Below are 17,459 nucleotides of genomic sequence, written 5' to 3' on the forward strand. Positions count from 1 at the left end.
GGATTCCTTGAAATACAGCCAGCTCTCCTGGACTCCCTTCCCTTTCATGTTAGTCCCCCAGGGGATCCTGGCCATCTGTTCCCTGAGGGAGTCAAAGTCTGCTTTCCTGAAGTCCAGGGTCCGTATCCTGCTGCTTACCTTTCTTCCCTGCGTCAGGATCCTGAACTCAACCAACTCATGGTCACTGCCTCCCAGATTCCCATCCACTTTTGCTTCCCCCACTAATTCTACCCGGTTTGTGAGCAGCAGGTCAAGAAAAGCGCTCCCCCTAGTTGGCTCCCCTAGCACTTGCACCAGGAAATTGTCCCCTACGCTTTCCAAAAACTTCCTGGATTGTCTATGCACCGCTGTATTGCTCTCCCAGCAGATATCAGGAAAATTAAAGTCACCCATGAGAATCAGGGCATGCGATCTAGTAGCTTCCGTGAGTTGCCGGAAGAAAGCCTCATCCACCTCATCCCCCTGGTCCGGTGGTCTATAGCAGACTCCCACCATGACATCACTCTTGTTGCACACACTTCTAAACTTAATCCAGAGACACTCAGGTTTTTCCACAGTTTCGTACCGGAGCTCTGAGCAGTCATACTGCTCCCTTACATACAGTGCTACTCCCCCACCTTTTCTGCCCTGCCTGTCCTTCCTGAACAGTTTATAACCATCCATGACTGTACTCCAGTCATGTGAGTTATCCCACCAAGTCTCTGTTATTCCAATCACGTCATAATTCCTTGACATCACCAGGACCTCCAGTTCTCCCTGCTTGTTTCCAAGGCTTTGTGCATTTGTATATAAGCACTTGAGATAACCTGTTGATCGCCCCTCATTCCCAGTATGAGGCAGGAGCCCTCCCCTCACAGACATTCCTGCCTGTGCTTCCTCCCGGTATCCCGCTTTCCCACTTACCTCAGGGCTTTGGTCTCCTTCCCCCGGTGAACCTAGTTTAAAGCCCTCCTCACTAGGTTAGCCAGCCTGCTGGCAAAGATGTTCTTCCCTCTCTTCGTAAGATGGAGCCCGTCTCTGCCCAGCACTCCTCCTTCATGGAACACCATCCCATGGTCAAAGAATCCAAAGCCTTCTCTCCGACACCACCTGCGTAGCCATTCGTTGACCTCCACGATTCGACGGTCCCTACCCAGGCCTTTTCCTTCCACGGGGAGGATGGACGAGAACACCACTTGCGCCTCCAACTCCTTTATCCTTCTTCCCAGAGCCACGTAGTCCGCAGTGATCCGCTCAAGGTCATTCTTGGCAGTATCATTGGTGCCCACGTGGAGAAGCAGGAAGGGGTAGCGATCCGAGGGCTTGATGAGTCTCGGCAGTCTCTCCGTCACATCACGAATCTTAGCCCCTGGCAAGCAGCAGACTTCTCGGTTTTCCCGGTCAGGGCGGCAGATAGATGACTCAGTCCCCCGGAGGAGAGAGTCCCCGACCACCACCACCCGCCTTCTCCTCTTGGGAGTGGTGGTCGTGGAACCCCCAACCTCAGGACATCGCATCTCATGCCTCCCAACCAGCGGAGTCTCCTTCTGCTTTCTCCCCCCAGACATATCATCTGGTCCACTCTCCGCATTGGTACCTGTGGAGAGAACATGAAAGCGGTTAGTTACCTGTGTCTGTGTTACTGGAACCCGGACATTCCGCTTACCTCTTCTGAGAGAATGCCTAGAGCCATTAAGCTCACTGCAGTGCAGAGAACTACAGTATATGACTCCAGAAATCTTCATGCCACACATGAGAGTGTGCAGCCCCAGTGTGGACACAGCAGCTCAAATGTCATTTCACAGTGTGGCTGCTCTCATCTGAGCTAGTCTAACTCCAGTGGAGTAATTCAAGTGCCGGTAAATCAAGTTAACTCTGCAGTGAAGACATACCATATGTTAGTTTGACACTGGTATAGTTAAAGTGGTTAAGCTCACTGCAGTGCAGAGAACTACAGTATATGACTCCAGAAATCTTCATGCCACACATGAGAGTGTGCAGCCCCAGTGTGGACACAGCAGCTCAAATGTCATTTCACAGTGTGGCTGCTCTCATCTGAGCTAGTCTAACTCCAGTGGAGTAATTCAAGTGCCGGTAAATCAAGTTAACTCTGCAGTGAAGACATACCATATGTTAGTTTGACACTGGTATAGTTAAAGTGGTTCAGCCCCCTAGTGTGGGTGCAGTTATTTTGGTGTAAAGGTGCATACACTAGGATAGCTTTTCCCATAAATGTAAGGGATTAAGCTATGCCCATATAATCATATTTACATGGGGGCAACTGCATGCACAGGAAGGGTTGACCAGTTTTAACTATTGAGCTAAAAATCAGTCCCAGAATTGAAATAGTTACATCCGTACAAAAATAGTGTGTAGACCAGGCCTTAGAGTAACCTCTGCCTTTTTCTGCTGAAGTGTGCCCTCAGGATTGAACCCTTGGTTTCTGTACTCAACACCTGTTTAGTTCCATTAAAAATGAATAACCTGCTCCATGCAGGGATTTTGCCCCTTTAAAGAACCGATCTCCACCCAGAGGAATCAGTACAAGAACTGTGTATGTGAAGGACCAGGTTGCGCATTGTTCTTGCATCCCAAACTCCTATAGATGTCAGTGAGAGTGGTGGGCATGCAAGGAACGCAGGGCTGGGCCCTGAATGTGAGTGGGTTTTGAAATCCAAAATGTTCCCTTTCCAATGTAGTTCCTTCTCCGGGCTGAGGATTAATTATCTGGTGCTTTGGTACCAGAAGGAAAGTTCTTCCATTTAAATAATGGCATCATAAGTGAAGAATTGTGATTTAATTTCACAAGGGATTTGAAAGAGAGAGGAATGGCTCACGAGGAGACTGTTTAGTTAAACCAGCAATTATGTCTTCTTAAAAATAAATAATGCATATACTATAGCCTCCTGAGGAGGCATGCACTAACTACGCAGTAACGCATAGCAGGATTGGCCTATAATATGTTCACCACATGCTTCTGGTGACTATGGAGACCTGAACAGAAAGGCAGGCAGAGGGCCTCACGTGCTAAGTCTAGTTATTACCCTCTCTTTCTCATGTTACTGTTTTCATAGTTCTTTAAATATGGTTCCCCCCTCCTCCCAAAAAAATCTGATTTTTTTTTTCTTGTCACTGATTTGCAGATGTTTGTTTCTATTCTTATTTGTATTATTGTAGTGCCTAGAGACCCCACCTGAGATCAAGGCCTGATTATGCTAGGTTTGTACACGCATGCAGTAAGAAATGGTCCCTGGCCTGATGAGCTTAGGCTATGTCTATACTACAAGCTAGGGGTGTGCTTTCCAGCTGGCATACATATACTTATGCTAGTTCAAGTATAAACAGTAGGACAGCCGCTGCCTGGGTAGTGGCGGCAGAGCTTAGCCTTGCTGCGTATGTGAGTGGGTTTGTTCACTGCATGGCTAAACTGGCCCCCCTGCCTGCGCTATCTTGGCTACATCGCTATTTTTACACTATTTATACTAGCTGTTATCGAGCTAGTGCAAGTATGTGTACGTGAGCTGGGAATCACATCACTAGCTTGTAGTGTAGGTGTAGCCTAAGCCCGCAAGACCAACAAAAGCTGGAGAGGAAACAGAGGCAGAGAGAGGTGAAGTGACTTGTCCAAGGTCACACAATAGGTCAGTGGCGAAGACAAGACTCCCAAAAGAAGAACCAGTGTCTTCTCCATGAGACCATTGTGGGCCTGACCCTGTGAGGTGTTGAGCACCTCTTAGGAGTCGTTGGGTGATCTCAGTGAGAGTTGTGAGTGTAGTCAACCCATCCCAAGTCATGCTCTGCACCTTGCAACAGCAGGCCCCAGTTGGAAAATTCTTTACCCTCTTTTTCTTGCAGGTATGTTGAATACCAAACTAGCTATTAAGGACATGGCTTCAGAGCCATGGATGGAGCTATCCCTGGTTGAGATTATTGCAACTGTTTCATTTTCTAGTTAAGGTTATTTGAAGAATGCACCATAAAATTTTAAATATTAAGTAGTAATTTTTTATATCAAACATGTTAAGCGATGAGCGAGTCAGTTAAGGCATGGTGGGTATTGCAGAATACAGCTACAGAAACAGCATTAGGGCAGCAGCCTGGGGCACCAGAAAGTGATTTTTAGTGTTTGATGAGAAGGTGGCACTCAGCATGTACAGCCCTGGGCTATGGCTACTCGAGAGTTGATTTCCAGCCTGTCGCTGCTGCGCTGCATCTCCACCACTGGTAGCAACTGTAGGAGTGCTGGCAAGAAACGGCCATTGGAGATTCAAACATCATGTTGTGTAATCCTCTAATTTTGGCTGCCTCCATTTTGGAGCCTCTGCTATATAAACCTCTACGGCTTGATTGTTTTGGGATATTGACCTTTTGCAGCTCCCATTGAATTCAGCTGGAGGTGTGGGGTGCTCAGCAGCTCAGAAAATCAGGCCTTCTTGCAGAGGTGGGCAAACTTTGGGTTGGGGCATGGGGAGGAGCTCAGGGGTGCAGGTTCCAGGCAGCGCTTACCTCAAGCAGCTCCCAGAAGCAGTGGTACGTCACTTCTCTGGCTCCTACGCAAGGCGTGGCCTGGCGGCTCTGTGCACTGCCCCGTCCACAGGCACTACCCCTGCACCTCCCATTGATTGCAGTTCCCAGCCAATGAGAGCTGCAGGGGCGGCACTTGGGGCAGGGCAGCATGCAGAGCGCTGGTCCCTGACTGCTCCTATGCGTAGCAGCCAGAGGGGAGGGCCATGCCGCTGCTTCTGGGAGCTGTGTGGCGCAGCCCCAGACCCTGGTCCCCAGCTGGAGTGCTGGAAGGGGCCATGCCGCTGCTTATGGGAGCCATGTGGAGTGGCTCCCGAATCTGCTCCCCGGCTGGAGTGCTGCTTCCCTGCTTTCCCCTGGGTGCTCGACATCCCCCTACACCGGACCCCTGGCCCTGCCCCCACTCCACCCCTTCCATGTGACCCCTACCCCAAAGTCCCCACCCCCTCCCTGTCCCTATTCCAACCCCTTCCCCAGCCCCGCCTCTTCCCCTGAGCGCACCACCTTCCTGCTCTTCTCCTTCCCAGTACGCTGTCAAACTGGGGGGCAGGTGGAGGAGCAGGGACGTGGCGCACCCAGCGGGGAGGAGGAGGTGGTGAGGCAGGGGGGAGGGGAGCTTGGCTGTTAGTGGGGGCAGAGCACCCACTTATTTTTCCCCATGGGTGCTCCAGCCTCAGAGCACCCACTGATTCAACGCCTATGAACGGGGCATAGGCCCCAGACCCCACTCCCCAGCGGGAGCTCAAGGGCTGGATTAAAATTGCTGGTAGGCTGGATCCGGCCCATGGGCTGCAGTTTACCCACCCCTACCCTAGTGGTTTCTAAAACTGGGTGCCAAAACTTAGAAGCTACTTCTGAAAATCTGGACCCATGTGGTTTGCCAAAGGCCACGCAACGAGTCGGCATTAGAGCCAAGATTAGAACTCGGAAGGATCCTGACTTTCAGCACTCTGTTCAACCTATGAGTGCTATCCATATAAGAAACAGCAAACCCAATTTCTTATCTGCTGTAGCGCAGTGTAATTAGATAGTCTTGTGCTTCTTCTGATTATTAAACTACTGTTCACAACAAGAGAACATTTCCTGGGGAAGAAAGAAAGGAAATAAATAGGACAAAGGATGAAAAAGATAGAGAAGACAGTGGCTGAGTAGTTTAACTGAACTATTGTTTTGCAGCCTGTAATTCTCTAACAGCTCCTTTTACGTACTGCAAGGGGAGTATTCTACCTATCTATCTAATCATAATGTATTTATTTCAGAAAGTTTCAGAAACAACTGCAAGGTTCTTCTGTACAATCTCACTGCATGTATTTCTGCCAGACACCTATGGGTAAAGTTTCAGGGGTCTGTGGCCCAGTTTCTGTGCTACAACATTTACATGCATAACTGAATTGCAGGTGTAAATGAGTGCTGGTGCGGCCTCCTAATCAATTGCAGGTGCAAAACAGGCAGTAAAAGTGGTGCAAGTACTCAAATTTGTTCCTGCAAATCTTTGTGTGCTCATAAAAAGGCGGACCAAGTTTCAGGCTTTCTGAAAATATACCCTCAGTATCTGGAGCAGCTTTGCTAAAGTGTATCCTTTTAGGAGATGTGAGGTACAGAGCTTAATTGGAATTGAAAGGGGGTGTTTAAGTCTTATGTGGGATTGATTTCACCTGTGAGAATTGGTGTGTGTATAACTGGGGTAATTATTTCTCTTTTTAGGGGTGTGACAAGAAAGCTATGGTTTGGGACATGAGGTCTGGACAGTGTATCCAGTCATTCGAAACTCACGAATCAGATATCAATAGTGTCAGGTCAGTGCGTTTCTGGCCAAACACTTTTACAACAGTGTAATATTAAGCTACATGTTGTTTTTATTTCTGAAAGCCTACTTCATTTGACTAACACATCATTGTACTCTTCCCCCCCCCCCCCCGCACAGATACTACCCAAGTGGGGATGCTTTTGCCTCTGGCTCTGATGATGCCACAGTAAGTTTATTCAAGAATTTCATTTAGAAAAGATTTGTTAAGTCTCATATCATAAATCCCTACAAAGAATGGACCTAATTCACAGCTGACATGAAGTGATTTTATTAGACCCAAGTTGTTATTATGTGGATATAGGGAAATGCTTGCAGAATTCCTAGCTGGCCTTTGGAAGCTTTTGGTTGGGAGGATTTCTGGGTGAGATCTTCCAGCTTCATCCATGCTATCAGATGAGCAGCGTCACTATGGGAGGCATACAACGAGTTTCAAAAAGATTTTTAGGCAAATACTCAAACTCTCTCCATTAATCTGCCTGTAAAATTTGCAGTCACATCTGTTTACACAAGCAAACTAAATTTGTATGTGCTGCTATATGCTCCCCCGAGTTTTGTAGGTACATAAATAGAGTCCAGCTGAAAATTTTCCCTTAAAACCTTCAACTGACTTGCTGCCATTTTAAATTGTGCTCCATTCTTGGGAACTACTAGGAGGGCTAAACTCCTTCCCCTCTGTGGTTGCTCTATGATCTGGCCCAAATCCTCTGGTGAGGCCAGATGATAGAGCAGAAGTCACAAGTGGTTGTGCAAAGGTAGCTTTAAGCTGCTGCTCGGGCCAGTCTGTCAGCACTGTGTCAGTCTAATGTACTCTGGGCTGCAACAATCCTGAAGTCACCAAAACACAAGCAAAGTTTAGCTCTGCGCCAACCTTCTTCTGGAATATAGACTGTCCAACTTCCAAGTGTTCATGTGGAGACTAATTGATGCTGTATCAATATGTGTGTTTGCACTTCACTCAAATTTATGTTCTCACGTCAGAGAGAAATTCTTATAGGAACTAACATCAGCTTTACCCTCTGAAAAGTGGTGAACATATAACAGCCCCATCATGAGGCATCAGCAAAGACAGGATATGGGTTTTTAAGCACCAGCGCACAGTTCTCTATCCCTTGACGTAAGGGAGTAACTCCAGCAGCTAGTTGCATTAGTAGGCCTTTATTCTGTATTTAGTGGTGGATTCTATGACTCTTGAAGACTTCAGGGTAAGATTGGATGTTTTTGTGAAAGGTATGTTTTAGCCACACTCAAGTTAACAGCTCAATACAGGAGAAACTGGATGAAATTCTATGGCCTCCATTATGCAGAAGGCCAGACAAGATGATTTAATGGTTCCTTCTGACCTTCAAATCTATGGATAAGACCCTAGGAAAGGACATGGCACATTAAGTCAGTATATTACATGCAATATACTATTATCCCATAAAAATCCAGTTCTGCAACATGATCCTCGTACGCAGACCCCACTGAAGTCAATGGGTCTCCATATAGGTACAAAAGAATCAGAATCTGGGCTGAAATTTGTCAGACTTCAAAAGGGGATCTTCAGAAGGAATTTGGAGATATTTTCTGTTTGCTCAAGCATTGCCTTTAAGCTTGGGTGGAACGCAAAGTCCTACTGAAGTACTCAGACAATATAACAAATTTTGGGCCTAATCCAGAGCTGATTTAACTCAATGGAAACATTTCTATTTACTTCAATGGGTTGGGATCAGACATTTTGTGCGTTTTTCTGGACAAAATGCATGCTGTTTTTAGAAGCCAAAAGCTCTGTTATAAATTAATATATCTAGCTGAGAGTACAGGGTATCATACTGTAAGCATCTGCGTTGTGGAGGCAATGAAATGGAGAAATTCTCCATCATTAAAATTCATATGAGAACACACTCATTTTTCAAAAGTACCACAAACTATGGCAACTGTGCTATTAGTTTAAAAAAAAAATCTAATCAAATGTGTGTGAATTCCTCCAAACTAATAGAAGAATGGAAAATTCCATCTTCATACGTTGGGGGATGAAGGTGGGTCAGTTCCTCTCACTACTGGGTTTGTTTGTTTTTAAATTAGAAATAGCAAATTGCTGCTTTGAGAATGTTGAGAGCAGCACTGTACGACTTCTTCTGTCACCCAGAAAGAATGGATGGGGATGCTGTGGAACTGAGTGTCCTGACTGATTGATGGGCTGTCATAAATGTATGTTTATATAGGTGTTTTCTCACTTGGAGTGAACTGACCCATTTGTCAGAATTTTCTGACAGAATTATTCATTAGCTCATAGCGCCAGGAAACGCTGACTTCAAATACCTTGCAATTTATAACAGGTCTGTGAATAATATAGTCTCTGCTTTATGCACAGACTTGAATATCAGCCACATTTCATTAGTAAGACTTAATTTTAACAAACCTAGCTAGCCAGTGTTTGCTTAGACTTAACTTATTGAGGCAGGTTAGTTGAAATACAGTTTCAAAAACACATATGATTTCAGGGCTAAGTAAGTGCTGTTCTCCAGGCTGCTGAAATTTTTGGTCTGAATATAGAAGTTTCCATATTAAACAAGTTAAAACGTATTAGCAAATAAATGTACATGTGAAGCCAAAGACTGTAGGGCTGATTGGAAATTTTTCAGCAAAAGGTGTGGGGTTTTTTGTTTGGAAAATGCTGATTCTTCTACATCAAAACCGAAACGTTGTGTGGAAATGTATTGATTGTGGTTAAACTTCCGTTGGGAAGCTTTCTCAGCTCTAGGATGGAATTTTCTAGAATGTCCCTCTGTGGTTTCTTGTGAAAAATTGTGAAAGTTGCTTTTCATCCTGATGCAGAATGAAAACAAATTCTGAAAGCTTCCATTTTTGCGTGAAATGGAATTATTGTTTTCTGGCCAGCCCTAAAAGGCTGTACCTACTCTCCAATTGTAAACGCATCATGAAGCAGGAGGGCATATAGACTGTGGAAGAGCTGTATGTGGATACTCTGAATCCAGGAACCCACAGTTCCTCTCTGTGTCACCATGGAGAGATGATTTGAGGGATGGCCAGCAGATCGCTAAGTTGAGGCCAGTCAACCTTAGGTCATTTAGGTCACAATTTTCTACATGTCTAAACAGCCTGTGCAGTGGTCCCAGGTACTCTGATGGCCCATGGGCAGAAGAGCAGAAGCTGCACAGCCATTCCACATCATGCCCACAGGGTTGGAATTCCTGTCCCCTTTCTCATGCTTTGCACAGGGTGAGGGATTAGCAATTGGGTATAATCCTTAGTGATGAACGTATGTTGTTTTTGCTTTAATTCTAGTGTCGTTTATATGACCTTCGTGCAGATCGAGAAGTAGCAATTTATTCCAAAGAGAGCATCATTTTTGGAGCTTCTAGCGTGGATTTCTCTCTCAGTGGTGAGATTTGAATTTTGGGGGATATGTTGGTTTTTGCTGCGGCGAGGCATTTAGACAGGGATGCAGCTGAGGTTGTAATGTAATACTTTTTTCAGTTTAAATTGAGAATATTTGTTATTAGAAACAAGCTAAATTAAATATGGAGAGAAATTTTCCATCCATTAAAATATCTTTTCTTTGTAAAAGATTTTTTATTAAGTAATGTAATTGGTTATTTTTAAATTTTATCAACAAATAATATGCGGTTATGGGGTAAAATCCTGGCCCTATTGAAGTCAATGGGAGTTTTGCCATTAACTTCAGTGGGACCAGGACTTCACCCATCACTTTTAAATCCACCTCAAATGCAACTAGATATAGAATATTGGTCACTTTTTGTATTTAGGGTATACTATAAATGGTTCATAAAAGTTTAATAAATGATTAATAGATGTTATAAGCATGTTACAGACCTGAGTAGTATATGATATAGGTGGTTATAAGCACATGAGTAGAAGTTGCTGTAGGTGTATATAAGTTGCTGTATATAAGTCATAGTTGTGCTCAAGATATTGAACTGTTGGACTCTATATAACAAGCTATAATTGATTAACCATTTATTAAAACGTCTATTAATCACTTGGTAACCCTTTATAAACAATTTTATAAACATACCCAGAATGTGATCAGAATATTTTTGTCTGATATTAATTGTTAAAGTGCTATATTTGCCTTCAGTCTATATCCCCCTTTTGAATGAATCTTTCATCTGTAACATGTTTTTAATAAGTGCAATCATGGAATTTTTAATACTCTTTTAAATAAGAGGGCTCAAATACCATTACTTTTCAGTTGCAGAAGATGGCCTCTGCTGGTCAGCTATAACTGGCAATCAATATCCATGCAGAGCCACGATATTGACATGTTAAGTGTCATGTACTTACAAAGTAAAATACATTTTCTGTAGCAAAGCGGGCACCCAAAATCTGAGGCTGGACTTGCATGATTTTGCTTTGAAATGCATAAAGAGTAATTTAGTCCAATTTAGAAGGAACATATACACCTTTGTGTTGAAGCAACATCCTATATTGCCCATGAAAGTAGAGTGAGGATGGCCTCATATTTAAGGCATAGGATTGAGTATCAGGAGATCTGACTTCTGTTCCTGACTCTGCGTCAGACTTCTTACCAACACCTTTTGCTTCAGCCAGAAAACCCTCCTTCCTCTCCTTTCATTAACTGTTATTACTTAGAAGTTTAACCATTTAAGCCATTAATCTTCATAAATGTGATTGTTTGCAGGTCGCCTACTATTTGGTGGTTACAATGATTACACCATAAATGTATGGGATGTTCTGAAAGGGTCTCGTGTATCCATTCTGTTTGGTCATGAAAACAGAGTTAGCACCTTACGAGTTTCACCTGATGGAACTGCTTTCTGCTCAGGATCATGGGATCACACTCTACGAGTAAGGGATTTTTCTTGCCAAAAATACAGGGATTTCCATTGGTAAATTCATTATAGAAAATGTCCAGGGGATGGAATATGAAACCAGTTGTTTCCAAAGAAATTAAAGCCCCATGATATCATGGCTACTGCTGCAAACAATAGATAAGGCCTAAATATTTCCCCAGATCAAGAACATATTCACCATTAAAAGAAAGTGTTAGCAGAACATTATCACTAAACAATTAAACACTGGGAAATTATGAAATTATCAGTTAAAGTTACTGCTCCACCCTCAACTCTTTACCATTAACATAATTTACAAGTTCCAAGAAAAGAATTTGGCTCTCTTGCAAATTAACCAGGCTTTTGTAAATCTGTGTGTTTGTATGGAATATAAACTAAAATTCCCTAAAGAATTGTTTGACTTTTATCTCTACAGATCTGGGCATAAGGCACAATGCTGTTTTCAAGTACAAAAGAAGATTGAAACCTTGGGCTACCAAAAAAAAAAATTTCAATCTGCAAATGTGAAATGTCCTTTAGAAAGATGTAGCATTTCTATTGTAGTTTCCATGACTTATTGATGAGATGCAAATCAAAATAAAACAAAAACAAAAAACAAGCTAGGACAACTTGTTAGCCAGGAATTAATTCAGTATATTAGCTACACTATCAAATGTTATTGAAAACACAAATAAACACAACTAGATAGCAAAGATAATCTGCTTTTAACACATCGCAAACATCAATTTGTAGTAAAATAAAATGTTTTTGAGACTACCTTCTTTTATTAGAGATAGTTTAGATCATTCTAAAACCAGACTTTTCTCTGAAATCATCTGTATCATAGAATTTTGTAATCCCGTGCACATTATGTATTTATTATTTGCAAGAATTGATTTTTTTAAAGTAAATTTGCAAAAACCAGACACCTGATTTTATCTGGGAATCATCTATGACTTTTGAAACATTCCGTAGTACTACATTGAATTTTGATGTGAAAAGTTAAAAAGCAAATTTGCTTTCTGATACTTCACTTTATGATGGAGTCACAGATGATTCCACACTGGTGGTAATTAGGGAGCAAAGAATCTAATGTTGAAGATACTAGCTGTCATAAAAAGTATATTTTCTGGTTTAAAAAAAGTCATTTCAATCCCTGTTTGTTCTTGTATCCTTTTAGATGAAATTAACAATTTCATCTCTGTGACCTGAATTTAAAGAATTCAGTTAAACTTATAAAGATAAGCTACAAAGACAAGTAGTATAATTCATGGTTTATATAATCATAAGGCAATATTTTAACCAATAGTTTCATAGAAATTATTAATTGTATCACTTGGTGAATTAATTTTCTTTGAATTAGAGATACTACTTCTAAGCACTAATAATGATACTGATAATAAAATCTTTACAAGTCAGCCATACTCATTCTCTGGTCCGGGCTCTCATTTACATCAAGGCCACTTTATACCATTCTAGCTGTGGAAAGCAGCCTTAACATGCTATCAGGGCAATATATTTCAATGCTAAGGCCCCTTTACAATGTCAGAGCAGCATAAAGTGTCCTTAGTGTAAATGAGAATCAGACTCTCTGAGCTGAATTCCACCGTTTTTCCATTGACAAAGCTCCCACTGAAGGTAATAATATTTTATCCTAGTAGGACTGTAGGATCAGAACCTATATGGAAAATGCACAAAAGTGAAAACTGGGAACATTGTTTAAGGGCCCAATTGTGCCAACACTTGTTACAGCCATACTGCTTACTACAGTGAGTCAAGCCAATGGGACTCCTCATCCAACAATGTCTAGCAGCAAATGTTTGCACAGTCTGGCCCTATGGGTGAAAGTTGTCATGTAATATACAATGGCTGTGCCCATACATATCCAATTATATATCCAAAGCTGTAGCTGTGTTCATATACTGAAAACTATTAAGGACAGACTGAAGGACAGGGCCTTCTTTGCTCATACTGAATGGTACCTTACTGCTAAAATAGTCCCATTGAATTGGAAGGATGTATTTGAGGAGTAAGGTACTACTCATTGTGAGAGAGGGTAGTACAGTCAGGCTTTCAAAATGTAATAAATAAGGTATATCTCTGAAAAGATGAAAGGTAAATTTTATATTTAGATTCGGTCAAGAGTAAACAATTGGCTATTGGGGTTGGTAGTTCATAATTTCATCCAATTTAATAAGTGATTTTCTTTAAAAAAAATTGTGTAGTGTAATTGTACTAGAAACAAAGTCTCCTCATTCATGAAAACATATAGTTCCATAAATCCAGAACTAATTAATTTAGGACATTGACACAATCATTCACTTTACATGGAGAAGATCAGCCTTCACTCCTTGTTGAAATAGTTCACTTGTTCCTGCTTGGAAAAGTCCGCTCCAATGCTTTGCAATATTTGTGGCAAATTATCCCTGTAACAAATTGAATGCATTGTGGAAATTGTAATATGGCATCTGGAGCTCATTGTGCAATATTGAGTTACTACACTGTATGCATTTGTTCAAAAAATTAATATTGTTTAGATAATATTTATTGGTAAGACACTTGTTTTTGAACAGACTGCATTGTGTTGATACTTATGAATGGCCTAAATATAATAAATCATATTTTACATATTGAGAAAATGTGTATTTATAGTCCTCTTGCACTTAAGTTAGATGCTTTTGATTACACTATTGTTTCCACTCCTTGGCATATGCTCATGGTACCAAGGACTTTGCCCTGTAACTAACTGCTCATTTGTCCTATGAAGGACCTGATACAGTCAGAATCTGAATATGCTAGAAAGTATTTGTATCCCTTGCCATGTGGAAAGAGCCATGGTGAGCAAAGGCAATGCTGCGGAGACAGATCTCGCATGATATCTGCTAATTCCTCCATCCCTTCAGTAAGGAAAAAGGAGAGAACTGCTGGAGGATATTAGGTCCCAGAGGACTGCAAAAGGGCAAACATAGTACCTATCTTTAAAAAGGGAGACAGGACATGGGGTATTATAGACCAGTACCTGGAAGGACTCTGGAACAAATGATTAAACAATGAATCTGTGAGCACCTAGAAGATAATAGGAGTTAAAAGGAATAGCCAGCATGGATTTGTTAAGAAGAAAACATGGCAAACCAATCTAACTTCCTTCTTTGATGGGATTACTGGCCTAACCAATGGATGGGGGGGAGGGGAAGCAGTAGATGTGATATATCTTGATTTTTTTGTAAGGTTTTTGACACAATCCTACATGATAGTCTCATAAGCAAACTAAGGAAATGTGATCTAGATGAAATTAGTATAAGAGGAGTGCCCAATGGGCTGAAAGACTGTACTCAAAGACTAGTTAGCAATTTGCTGTCAAACCAGGATGATGTATTTAGTGGGATCCTGCAAGAGTCAGTCCTGGGTCCAGTACTATTCAATATTTTAATTAATAATTTGGATAATGGAGTGGAAAGTCTGCTTATAAAATTTGCAGATGGCACCAAGGTGGTAGGGATTACAAGCACTTTGGAGGACAGTATTAAAATTCAAAATTACTTTGACCAATTGGAGAATTTATCTGAGTTCAACAAGATGAAATTCAATAGAGAAACTGCAAACTACTTAGGAAGGAAAAATCAAATGCACAACTACAAAATGGGGAAACTGGCTAAGAGGAAGTACTGCTGAAAAGACTCTGGCAACTATAGTGGATCACAAATTGAATATGAGTCAACAATGTGATGCTGTTGTGAAAAAGTATATCATTTAATATATAGTATGTATTAGTATATAATTGTGTCTTTACTCTGCACTGGAGAGGCCTCAAATGGAGTACTGTGTCCAGTTCTGGGCACCACACTTTAGGAAAGATGTGGGCAAATTGGAGAGAGTCCAGAGCAGTGCAACAAAAATGATAAAAAGGTTTAGAAAAACTAACCAATGAGGAAAGGCTTAAAAAAAACCTGGGTATGTTTAGTCTTGAGACGAGAAGACTGGTGGGGAGGTGACCTGATAATAGTCTTGAAGTATGTTAAAGGCTATTCTAAAGAGGACTGTGATCAATTGTTTTGTATGTCCACTGAGGATAGAACAAGCAGTAATGAGCTTCATCTGCAGCAAGAGATTAGGTTAAATATTAGGAACAACTTTGTAACTATATATAATACTGCTTAGATCTGTAATAACGTAAGCTGAAGTATCCACCCATGGGGAGCAGTGGTAAATGAGATGCAATGCAGAGGGATTGAACCGACTGACCATAAACATGTTCAAAGTGCTGAGTATAAAAGGGAAGCTACATCAAGGGCCAATTCACTGTCAAACATGCACTGCTTCGTTCTGTTAAACAAAATTAATGTATAAACAGGAAGGGAGGAACAGGAACATGCTAGAGAAGTAGTTACTGGATATCTCTCTTGCCATGGGAAATGCCATAGAAAATTCCTGCTGGAAGATTTACAATTACAGGGAAAAGCTCTGATTTAAACAATTTTATACAGTTGCCCTAGTGAAAAGAAAAAGGTAACGTCCCAGGTTTCTTATCCAAAATTTAACTCATAAACCAAAGTTAAATTTCCCTGGTAAAAAATCAATTACCTTATATGGGGTTGTTGCACTGAGTTTGCCCTGGTGATGAACCCAGGAGAACGGGCCAGTTCTTGATAGTGATCTAACCACAACAAGCTGCAATCGGATTGATTCCAAATATCTATATTTTTAGACTATTTCTGAGTAGATTTGCTGTTCATAAAAAGTAATGTAGTCTTCAAGATAGAAGATTTCCCTTTCGCACAGGACAGGTACAGCAAAGACAGCAACATTAGCTGCCCTGTAATGGGTCTTGATCCTATTCTAAAGGGTTCATCTCTAGGAGTGAGAGGGTACTTCATCGCAGGGTACATCGCAGTTAGTTACTCTTATTGGCCTCTTTGCTGAGATTGACGCTTATCAACAATAGTGGTATTGGACATCTGGACTGCCACCAACTCCATTCTCATGAGCCACCAAAGAGCCAGCTATTTTGGTCATTACCAGCCTGGGCTGGAGTTGAACTCATGACCTCACAGTGAAAGGTACTGAATCCTCCTTCCAATCCTCCAGGAATCCAGTTGCTCTGATTTGAGCATTGGCTAATAAGAATACTTTTGTATATATTGAGTCTTCTCTGCCTCCCTCTCCCCATCCCCATATGCTGCACTGTATAGCCACTAACCCAATGCACTACGTTTATTTTAATCTTGCCTAAAAATAGATACTTGAAAAGCACCTCTGAATTTGGCCCAGCGGCTCTCATAAAAGAAATGACTCTGAGTTCTAAATTTTGTAGGAGCTTTAGCCACAAGCCCATGTAAAAGAAAATGTCATTGTGTTGTTTTGGTAAATGCAAAACCCAGCCAGCTGATTTGAGCATTGGCTAATAAGAATACTTTTGTATATATTGAGTCTTCTCTGCCTCCCTCTCCCCATCCCCATATGCTGCACTGTATAGCCACTAACCCAATGCACTACGTTTATTTTAATCTTGCCTAAAAATAGATACTTGAAAAGCACCTCTGAATTTGGCCCAGCGGCTTCATAAAAGAAATGACTCTGAGCTCTAAATTTTGTAGGAGCTTTAGCCACAAGCCCATGTAAAAGAAAATGTCATTGTGTTGTTTTGGTAAATGCAAAACCCAGCCAGCTGATTTGAGCATTGGCTAATAAGAATACTTTTGTATATATTGAGTCTTCTCTGCCTCCCTCTCCCCATCCCCATATGCTGCACTGTATAGCCACTAACCCAATGCACTACGTTTATTTTAATCTTGCCTAAAAATAGATACTTGAAAAGCACCTCTGAATTTGGCCCAGCGGCTCTCATAAAAGAAATGACTCTGAGCTCTAAATTTTGTAGGACCTTTAGCCACAAGCCCATGTAAAAGAAAATGTCATTTTGTTGTTTTGGTAAATGCAAAACCCAGCCAGCCAATATTCCCTTGTGCACCTGCAATTCCCATGGCTTAAATAGCAGTTTTGGCTGGGCAGGATTGGACCAGTAATGTTTTAATACGTGCCAGAATTTTATTGGTATATCTACAGATTCAAGCCTGGGCTTAACGGTACCACCCCGGATTATTTTTGTGAGACAATTGACCTATACAGTAAATACATCTGGATTGTCTGTGGATCTGGAAATAAATAACAGCCACTTGGAGATTTTCAACCATTAATTTGTTCATAATTCTGGAAACTGTTTTCATCTCCCACTTTTTTTAATGTAATAGTTTTTATCCTACAACTCACAGCTTGTTGACAACACCTGAATGCTTTGATATTTTATATCTTAAGTTGCATCTCTTGCCTCTTTT

At 41.6% G+C, this 17,459-nt stretch overlaps 1 protein-coding gene across 1 annotated transcript in view; it reads left to right on the forward strand.

Annotated features, from left to right (window-relative positions):
* GNB5 (G protein subunit beta 5) overlaps nucleotides 1-13,761 on the forward strand; it is a 35,080-nt gene extending 21,319 nt beyond the window's left edge. Inside the window, exons 7-11 of the mRNA XM_038420338.2 lie at nucleotides 6,208-6,299; nucleotides 6,428-6,476; nucleotides 9,599-9,695; nucleotides 10,977-11,143; nucleotides 11,564-13,761. Of these exons, the coding sequence (XP_038276266.1) occupies nucleotides 6,208-6,299; nucleotides 6,428-6,476; nucleotides 9,599-9,695; nucleotides 10,977-11,143; nucleotides 11,564-11,575 (417 nt within the window). The 3' untranslated portion in view covers nucleotides 11,576-13,761. The remainder of the gene's footprint in view (nucleotides 1-6,207; nucleotides 6,300-6,427; nucleotides 6,477-9,598; nucleotides 9,696-10,976; nucleotides 11,144-11,563) is intronic.
* Nucleotides 13,762-17,459: the final 3,698 nt, after the last annotated feature.

Source organism: Dermochelys coriacea, chromosome 10, assembly GCF_009764565.3.
Source record: "Dermochelys coriacea isolate rDerCor1 chromosome 10, rDerCor1.pri.v4, whole genome shotgun sequence".
NCBI lineage: Eukaryota > Metazoa > Chordata > Testudines > Dermochelyidae > Dermochelys > Dermochelys coriacea.